The sequence below is a fragment of the Chiloscyllium punctatum genome, chromosome 47 (genome assembly GCF_047496795.1).
Source record: "Chiloscyllium punctatum isolate Juve2018m chromosome 47, sChiPun1.3, whole genome shotgun sequence".
Lineage (NCBI taxonomy): Eukaryota > Metazoa > Chordata > Chondrichthyes > Orectolobiformes > Hemiscylliidae > Chiloscyllium > Chiloscyllium punctatum.
The window spans coordinates 43,209,777-43,220,064 of NC_092785.1; the positions used below are offsets into that span (position 1 = coordinate 43,209,777).

At 50.2% G+C, this 10,288-nt stretch overlaps 1 protein-coding gene across 3 annotated transcripts in view; it reads left to right on the forward strand.

Annotated features, from left to right (window-relative positions):
- LOC140468616 (SLAM family member 8-like) overlaps positions 1–10,288 on the forward strand; it is a 396,476-nt gene that overhangs the window by 22,796 nt on the left and 363,392 nt on the right. Inside the window, exons 2-6 of one of the 3 annotated variants that reach the window (XM_072564715.1) lie at positions 291–629; positions 1,244–1,534; positions 3,144–3,266; positions 3,456–3,511; positions 9,548–10,288. The exon at positions 9,548–10,288 is cut by the window's right edge and continues 630 nt beyond it. In XM_072564715.1, the coding sequence (XP_072420816.1) occupies positions 291–629; positions 1,244–1,534; positions 3,144–3,266; positions 3,456–3,511; positions 9,548–9,634 (896 nt within the window). In that variant the 3' untranslated portion in view covers positions 9,635–10,288. The remainder of the gene's footprint in view (positions 1–290; positions 630–1,243; positions 1,535–3,143; positions 3,267–3,455; positions 3,512–9,547) is intronic. The other 2 variants (XM_072564717.1, XM_072564714.1) reach the window with 2 other exon arrangements.

A 10,288-nucleotide genomic window follows, 5' to 3' on the forward strand; every position in this document is an offset into this window, starting at 1 on the left:
CCCTGTCCCTCAGTGAGGCGGGGGGAGTCTGATAGTACAACTTTCCTGGGGGTTAAAGGTCATTTCATTGGGATCACCCAGCCTGCATCGATGTATGACTGCTCTCTGGCTAAGACAGCTCCTGCCCAGTGCTCTAAGCACTGGACGTGTCACTTTTCCTACTCTTCCTCCACTGACTCTGGTACCCACCCCACTGAAACCCTCAGAGAGAAAACAGGTATATAGAGAGAGTGAGACAGGGGATTGGACAGGGAAAGAGTAACTAACATTGATATCTTTTCCATTTGAAGGTCAGGGTGTGGTGGATATTAAAACTCCAGCCCTCCCTGTGAATGGGACTGTGGGACACTTTGCCTGGTTACCTGTGGAAATGGACCCCATCCCAGAGGAGGCAGAAATCACCTGGAAATTCCGTGAAATTAGTCGTACAGCAACTATCGCTCGATTGGACACCAGTGACGGGAAAATTAAAATATTTAAAGACACCGGGTTTGAAGGAAGGGTTAAAGTGCACACGAACCTGACCCTTCAGATAAATGACCTGAGGTTGGATGATGGAGGGATTTACACAGTGACTGTTACAGGAGGAGGAAGAGATTATACAGGAACGGTTACTCTGCAGATCTATGGTGAGTTTATTCATCACAATCACACAGTCCCTGTCCCTCAGTGAGGGGGGAGTCTCTCTGTGTCCCTGTCCCTCAGTGAGGGGTGGGGGGAGTCTCTCTGTGTCCCTGTCCCTCAGTGAGGGGGGGAGTCTCTCTGTGTCCCTGTCCTTCAGTGAGAGGGGTGGGGGGGAGTCTCTCTGTGTCCCTGTCCCTCAGTGAGGGGGGAGTCTCTCTGTGTCCCTGTCCCTCAGTGAGGGGGGAGTCTCTCTGTGTCCCTGTCCCTCAGTGAGGGGGGGGGGAGTCTCTCTGTGTCCCTGTCCCTCAGTGAGGGGGGGGGGGAGTCTCTCTGTGTCCCTGTCCCTCAGTGAGGGGGGAGTCTCTCTGTGTCCCTGTCCCTCAGTGAGGAGGGGAGTCTCTCTGTGTCCCTGTCCCTCAGTGAGGGGGGGGGGGGAGTCTCTCAGTGTCCCTGTCCCTCAGTGAGGGAGGAGTCTCTCTGTGTCCCTGTCCCTCAGTGAGAGGGGGAGTCTCTCTGTGTCCCTGTCCCTCAGTGAGGGGGTGGTCGGGGGTGAGTCTGGAGTTGGGAGACAGTGGGATGTTTCTGGGAGTTACTCACAGCCTGTCCCTTGTTCACACAGAGCCTGTGTCTGTGCCCAGTGTGGAGCTGATTGAGAACATCACTGCTGAGAGCTGTAATGTGACCCTGCTTTGCTCTGCGGAGATGGGGAGTAACATCAGCTATACCTGGACATCGCTCGGAACCAACCAGACAGATAGGGAGGTGGAACAGCTCTCCGGGAACACGGGGGAACTGAAACTGTCAGTGGGACTGTCTGACCCCATCCACTATCGGTGTACGGTGTGGAACGCAGTCAGTGAGGAGAGCGGGGAGATCAGGATAGGCCCACCCTGTACAAAGTCACAGAGAGGTCAGTATCTATTGTACCCTCCACAGAGGGATGCTTGAAGAGTTAAAAATCACACAACCCCAGGTTATAGTCCAACAGGTTTAATTGGAAGCGCACTAGCTTTTGGAGCGACGCTCCTTCATCAGGTGATCGCGACAACTACCTGATGAAGGAGCCTCGCTCCGAAAGCTGGTGTGCTTCCAATTAAACCTGTTGGACTATAACCTGGGGTTGTGTGATTTTTAACTTTGTACACCCCAGTCCAACACCAGCATCTCCAAAGCTTGAAGAATGATCAGCAGAAATAGGAGGGTGAACTGCTGAAATCCACAAAATTTACATTCCAGGGAGAGATGATCAGACCAATGTATTCCCGGGAGATTAAAGTGTTTTTGTCTGACTCGGTCAGTCTTCAATCGACTGAGGGGACGGGAGAGAGCAGATGGAGACTCTTAGATGAGGTAACGTAATTTAAATATGAAAGCAGTGCCTCTCAGTTCAGCCATTCGGAAATATTTCTGCTGATGACAAACACCATTCATCAACTGTTCATTTACAATCTGACCTTGGTCATGAGCCATGAAAACACTGTGCTCAGTACTCCATGTAGTCTGACGAAGTGATACAGACACCAGAACTGTGCACGGTGCTCCAAGTGTGGTCTAACTGAGGGATACAGAGACCAGAACTGTACACGGTGCTCCAAGTGTGGTCTAACTGAGGGATATAGAGACCAGAACTGTGCACGGTGCTCCAAGTGTGGTCTAATTGAGGGATACGGAGACCAGAACTGTGCACGGTGCTCCAAGTGTGGTCTAACTGAGGGATACGGAGACCAGAACTGTGCACGGTGCTCCAAGTGTGGTCTAACTGAGGGATACGGAGACCAGAACTGTGCACGGTGCTCCAAGTGTGGTCTAATTGAGGGATACGGAGACCAGAACTGTGCACGGTGCTCCAAGTGTGGTCTAATTGAGGGATACGGAGACCAGAACTGTGCACGGTGCTCCAAGTGTGGTCTAACTGAGGGATACAGAGACCAGAACTGTGCACGGTGCTCCAAGTGTGGTCTAACTGAGGGATACGGAGACCAGAACTGTGCACGGTGCTCCAAGTGTGGTCTAATTGAGGGATACGGAGACCAGAACTGTGCACGGTGCTCCAAGTGTGGTCTAACTGTGGGATATATCGCTCCATGTTTGTCCTACCAAGGTTCCGGTTAACTCGGAGAAAGTGAGAGCTGCAGGTGCTGAAGATCAGAGTCGAGGATCAGAGTTGCAGGATAAGCACAGGCGCTCAGGCAGCCTCTGAGGAGCAGGAGAGTTGATGTTTCAAGCATGACGTCCTAGTTCATTATACCCTTTGTGGTTTTCAATGCATTTGTGTGGAGATTCTCCCTAGCCCCTGTCTTGCTCCCTGCTGTGTCCTGGGTTGCCTGTGTGACTGGTCATGGTGATCTGTAACCCTGCCGTCAGTAACCCCCACCTGGTGATCCCTCTGCTCTCCTTCCCCATTTCGCCTTTTATTCCCTTCGCAATATAATACCTCTTCATTTCTGTGGCATCGCTTCGATCTTTCTCTGATTTGCAATGTGTTTGGTAACTGTTTTGTTGTGTTCCCTGTCTTGCAGGTTCTCGGCCTGTGGAAGGTTTAAGTACTAGTTTGTACACTGTTTTTCCCATCATCATCATCATCATTATCATCGCCATTATCTGCGTGAAAGTTCAAAAAGCAAGATGTAGAAACCCGGAAGGTAATCAGTCAATCTTCATCTCAAGTGGACGGTCACAGGACATTCGATTCTGTCATGTCTCCCACCAGTGACACACAGTATCATATTCAAGCTTCATGCTGCTGACATATGGGTATTCAGACTGGACTTAGCATCATTTACTCACTCAGTAATCTCCCTCTCTCTCTCTCTCTCTCTCTCTCGTTTCAGAACGAACGCTACCTGATCAGTCCTTCCAACAAGTCCCCACCATCCCCAACAACTACGTGAGTAATGATCTGGTGGTTTTCAATCCTGCTGCCCACGCCAAGGCACGGCAAGATCCCAGGCTCCACCTCCCGCTGGGGCGTCGAATGGTCATACCCAGCGTTGAGGAAATGATTTCAGTCTGCCCTGAGTCTGGCTTGTTTAAATGCTGGGTATTCTTCTGGTAGTTGGAGGAGGTGGGACTTGTACCCACTGATGAATGCAGTGGTAGTGTCCCTACCTTTGAGCCAGGAGGCCTGGGTTCAAGTTCCACCACCTCCAGAAATGGACCTAACTTCTCAAAATGATTGATTAGAAATACCTCAAGGTGAACATTGAATGTGCAAATGTGATTGAATCTCATTTTTCTCCATCTAACATGTCCCAGGGCGGCACGGTGGGCTCAGGGGTTAGCACCTCTGCCTCACGGCGCCAGGCACCCGGGTTCGATCCCACCCTCGGGGCCGACTGTCCGTCTGGAGTTTGCACATTCTCCCCAGTGTCTGCGTGGGTTTCCTCCGGGTGCTCCAGTCTCCTCCCACAGTCCAAAGATGTGCAGGTCAGGGTGGGTTGTCAAATTGTCCAGAGTGTCCAGGGATGTGCAGGCTAGGTGGGTAAGCAGTGGGAAATTCAGGGTGGCAGAGATTGGGTGGGATGCTCTGCAGGGGGACAGTGTGGACTTGGTGGGCCAAATGGCCTGTTTCCACGCTGTAGGGATTCTGAGTCCCACTTGAAGGTGCCTCAACACGATTGTAATAGAGCATAGAACTGTACCGCACAGGAACAGGCCCTTCGGCCCACAATATTATGCTGGCTGTCATGCCAAGTTAAACTAATCTCCCTACCTGCCCTTGGTCCATACTCTCCTTCCTTTGCATACTCATATACTTATCTAACAGCCCTTACATCCCCCTCCTATCGTACCTGTCCCCAACACCACCACCGCTCCTGGGCAGTACCATCCACACTCCGACCACTCCCTGTGTTTAAAAAAAAACAGGCCCATCACATCTCCCTTCTCACCCTAAATGTATGAGACATTTCAACTCTGGGGAAAACAAGAATTCTGACCATCAACCCTATCTATGCCTCTCATAGACTTCTATCAAGTCTCCCCTCAGCCTCTGACGTTCCAGGAGTTTTTCCAACCTCTCCTTATAGCTCAGACCCTTTAATCCAGGCAGCATCCTGGTAAACCTCTTCTGCTCCCTCTCCAGATGCTCTTGATTAATTTGGCCTTATTACACATCCAGGGCACCTGGGCATGGCTGGCTGGGACCGTGATTGTTGCCTGGTCTCCTTGGAGAAGGTGGCACAGTGGCTCAGTGGTTAGCACTGCTGCCTCACAGCGCCAGGAACCCAGGTTCGATTCCAGCCTCGGGTGACTGTGTGGGAGTTTGCACATTCTCCCTGTGTCTGGGGGGGTTTCCTCCCACAGTCCAAAGATGTGTAGGTTAGGGTGGATTGGCCATGCTACATTACCCATAGTGTTCAAGGATGTGTAGGTTAGGGTGGATTGGCCATGCTAAATTACCCCATAGCGTTCAGGGATGTGTAGGTTAGGGTGGATTGGCCATGCTAAATTACCCCATAGTGTTCAGGGATGTGTAGGTTAGGGTGGATTGACCATGCTAAATTACCCTTCGTGCTCAGGGATGTGGAGGTTAGGGTGGATTGGCCATGCTAAATTACCCATAGTGCTCAGGGATGTGTAGGTTAGGGTGGATTGGCCATGCTAAATTACCCCATAGTGCTCAGGGATGTGTAGGTTAGGGTGGATTGGCCATGCTAAATTACCCCATAGTGCTCAGGGATGTGTAGGTTAGGGTGGATTGGCCATGCTAAATTACCCCATAGTGTTCAGGGATGTGTAGATTCGGGTGAATTGGCCATGCTAAATTACCCCATAGTGCTCAGGAATGTGTAGGTTAGGGTGGATTGGCCATGCTAAATTACCCCATAGTGTTCAGGGATGTGTAGGTTAGGGTTGATTGGCCATGCTAAATTACACATAGTGTTCAGGGATGTGCAGGTTAGGGTAGATTGGCCATGCTAAATTACCCCATAGTGTTCAGGGTTGTGCAGATTAGGGTGGATTGGCCATGCTAAATTACCCCATAGTGTTCAGGGTTGTGCAGATTAGGGTGGATTGGCCATGCTAAATTACACATAGTGTTCAGGGATGTGCAGGTTAGGGTAGATTGGCCATGCTAAATTACCCCATAGTGTTCAGGGATGTGCAGGTTAGGGTGGATTGGCCATGCTAAATTACCCCATAGTGTTCAGGGATGTGTAGGGTAGGGTGGATTGGCCATGCTAAATTACCCCATAGTGTTCAGGGATGTGCAGGTTAGGGTGGATTGGCCATGCTAAATTACCCCATAGTGTTCAGGGATGTGTAGGTTAGGGTGGATTGGCCATGCTAAATTACCGCATAGTGTTCAGGGATGTGTAGGTTCGGGTGGATTGGCCATGCTAAATTACCCCATAGTGTTCAGGGATGTGCAGGTTAGGGTGGATTGGCCATGCTAAATTACCCCATAGTGTTCAGGGATGTGTAGGTTAGTGTGGATTAGCCATGCTAAATTACCCCATCGTGTTCAGGGATGTGTAGGTTAGGGTGGATTGGCCATGCTAAATTACCCCATAGTGTCCAGGGATGTTCAGGTTAGGGTGGATTGACCATGCTAAAGTACCCCATAGTGTTCAGGGATGTGTAGGTTAGGGTGGATTGACCATGCTAAATTACCCATAGTGTTCAGGGTTGTGCAGATTAGGGTGGATTGGCCATGCTAAATTAGCCATAGTGTTCAGGGATGTGTAGGTTAGGGTGGATTGGCCATGCTAAATTACCCATAGTGTTCAGGGATGTGTAGGTTAGGGTGGATTGGCCATGCTAAATTACCCATAGTGTTCAGGGATGTGTAGGTTAGGGTGGATTGGTCATGCTAAATTACCCCATAGTGTTCAGGGATGTGCAGGTTGGGGTGGATTGGCCATGCTAAATTACCCCATAGTGTTCAGGGATGTGTAGGTTAGGGTGGATTGGCCATGCTAAATTACCCCATAGTGTTCAGGGATGTGTAGGTTAGGGTGGATTGGACATGTTAAATTACCCCATAGTGTTCAGGGATGTGTAGGTTCGGGTGGATTGGCCGTGCTCAATTACCCCATAGTGTTCAGGGATGTGTAGGTTAGGGTGGATTGGCCATACTAAATTACCCCATAGTGTTCAGGGATGTGTAGGTTAGGGTGGATTGGCCATGCTAAATTACCTCATAGTGTTCAGGGATGTGTCGGTTAGGGTGGATTGGCCATGCTAAATTACCCCATAGTGTTCAGGGATGTGTAGGTTAGGGTGGATTGGCCGTGCTAAATTACCCCATAGTGTTCAGGGATGTGTAGGTTAGGGTGGATTGGCCATGCTAAATTACCCCATAGTGTTCAGGGATGTGTAGGTTAGGGTGGATTGGCCATGCTAAATTACCCCATAGTGTTCAGGGATGTGTGGGTTAGGGTGGATTGGCCGTGTAAATTACCCCATAGTGTTCAGGGATGTGTAGGTTAGGGTGGAAGGACCGATCCTTGTGTCACAGGCCTCCAGTCAGAAAAACAACCCTCCACCACCACCCTCTGTCTTCTACCTTTCAGCCAGTTCTGTATCCAAATGGCTCGTTCTCCCTGTATTCCATGAGATCTAACCTTGCTAATCAATCTCCCGTGGGGAACCTTGTCGAACGCCTTACTGAAGTCCATATAGATCACATCTACCACCCTGCCCTCATCAATCCTCTTTGTTACTTCCTCACAAAACTCAATCAAGTTTGTGATACATACTTTCCCACGCACAAAGCCATGTTGACTATCCTTAATCACTCCTTGCCTTTCCAAATACATGTACACCCTGTCCCTCAGGATTCCCTCTAACAACTTGCCCACCACTGAGGTTAGGCTCACCGGTCTATTGTTCCCTGGCTTGTCTTTACCACTCTTCTTAAACAGTGGCACCACGTTTGCCAACCGCCAGTCTACCGGCACCTCGCCTGTGACTATCGATGATACAAATATCTCAGCAAGAGGCCCAGCAATCACTTCTCGAGCTTCCCACAGGGTTCTCGGGTACACCTGATCAGGTCCTGGGGATTTATCCACCTGTATGCGTTTCAAGACATCCAGTACTTCCTCCTCTGTAATCTGGACATTTTGCAAGATGTCACCATTTATTTCCCTACAGTCCATATCTTCCATATCCTTTTCCACAGTAAATACTGATGCAAAATACTCATTTAGTATCTCCCCCATTTTCTGTGGTTCCACACAAAGGCCGCCTTGCTGATCTTTGAGGGACCCTATTCTCTCCCTAGTTACCCTTTTGTCCTTAATGTATTTGTAAAAACCTTTGGATTCTCCTTAATTCTATTTGCCAAAGCTATCTCATGTCCCCGTTTTGCCCTCCTGATTTCCCTCTTAAGTATACTCCTACTTCCTTTGTACTCTTCTAAGGATTCATTCGATCCTGTCTTTACCTGACATATGCTTCCTTCTTTTTCTTAACCAAACCCTCAATTTCTTTAGTCATCCAGCATTCCCTATACCTACCAGCCTTCCCTTTCACCCTGACAGGAATATACTTTCTCTGGATTCTTGTTATCTCATTTCTGAAGGCTTCCCATTTCCCAGCCATACCTTTACCTGTGAACATCTGCCTCCAATCAGCTTTCGAAAGTTCTTGCCTAATACCATCAAAATTGGCCTTTCTCCAATTTAGAACTTCAACTTTTAGATCTGGTCTATCCTTTTCCATCACTATTTTAAAGTGAATAGAATTATGGTCGCTGGCCCCAAAGTGCTCCCCACTGACACCTCAGTCACCTGTCCTGTCTTGTTTCCCAAGCGTAGGTCAAGTTTTGCACCTTCTCTAGTAGGTACATCCACATACTGAATCAGAAAATTGTCTTGTACACACTTAAGAAATCCCTCAACATCTAAACCCTTAACACTATGGTAGTCCCAGTCCATGTTTGGCAAGTTAAGATCCCCTACTATAATCACCTTATCCAAGGAGGAATGTGCTGGCCTTTTGGGGAGTGGGGGGGTGGGGGGGGGGTGCCCAAAGGAGGTTTATAAGAACAATCCCGGGGATGAAGGGCTTGTCATATGAGGAGGGGTTGAGGGCTCTGGGTCTGTGCTCGATGGAGTCTGGAAGGACGTGGGGGATCTGATTGGAACTTCCAGAATACTGAGGGGCCTGGATAGAGGGGAGGTGGGGAAGAGGTTTCCACCAGGAGGGGAGACTAGGCACAGCCTCAGAGTGAAGGGACCACCCTATAGGACTGAGATGGGGAGGAATTTCTTCAGGTGGGGGGGGGGGGTGGGGAATCTGTGGGACCCAGAGGGCTGGGGAGGGTAAGGCACTGGGTGGGTTTAAGACAGAGACAGACAGGTTCTCGATTAGCCCCTGTCACTTTGGAGCTTCCCTTTGGGTAGTTTCCCTCATTGTCTGGGTACGGATTGGAGGGCCAAAGCTTCAGGCTCCTGAGTCTGGTTCTGTGCATCTCTTCCCCCCCCCCCCCCTCCCCCATCACTGGCACCATGTAACATCGTGAGGGAACAGGAGCGGACGTTATCGAACATGATGGTGCATGGGGGAAGGTTGGAGAGCCATCTGACTTGGGGACACACAAACAAACACACACAATCTGACACCAGTGGCTATTCCTGGACTAAAGGGTATCGTTCCCTTTGTTGCACCGTTCCACAGATGGTGAGAGGTTTGGGGAATGAGGGATCTGAACAGATAATAGGAGTCAGGGAGACACCCCCATGTGTTTGGGGTGAACTGGGGGAGGGCGGCCGATGGCAGGTTGGCCTGAGGTTTGACAGATTTTCCATACCGTTACAGCAGAGGGAGTGAAGTGGGGCATTACAGGGGGAGCAGTAGATCCCCTTAGTCCCAGGCAAGGTGTGATCAGAAATTCAGCTCGGGGTCAGGACAGGACGGAGGCCGTCACAACTTCGAGTGTTGTTTCTCATCTCCCGTTCTTTGACCTTTGCAGGATGGTAACACAGGCTTGGAGCAACCGTGCACAGTCTACGCAGTGGTGCAGCGGACAAACCGAGTTGAGACGCAGGAAGGCAACTAAATCCAGCAGGAGAGCAAAGGTCACCGCTGCCTTGGAACTGAGCAGTCTGGGCTGGACAATCAAGGGGAAAATACTCTCCCCATCGTGGTCAAGGTCAAACCAGGGACCCTGCCTCAGCTCACCCTTTGTGCTCCCTTTCCCTATCCATGCTGTGTTTACAGTACATCACATCAGATCATACACACACACACACAGGGACAACACACACACACACACACACACATAGGGACAACACACACACAGGGACAACACACACACACGCTCACATACACACACCCACACGCTCACGCACACAGACAACACACATAAACACACACACACACACACACACACACACACACTGGGACAACACGGTGGCACAGTGGTTAGCACTGCTGCCTCACAGCGCCAGAGACCCGGGTTCAATTCCCGGCTCAGGCGACTGTCTGTGTGGAGTTTGCACGTTCTCCCCGTGTCTGCGTGGGTTTCCTCCGGGTGCTCCGGTTTCCTCCCACAGTCCAAAGATGTGCAGGTCAGGTGAATTGGCCATGCTAAATTGCCCGTAGTGTTAGGTAAGGGGTAAATGTAGGGGTATGGGTGGGTTGCACTTCGGCGGGTCAGTGTGGACTTGTTGGGCCGAAGGGCCTGTTTTCACACTGTAAGTAATCTAAACAC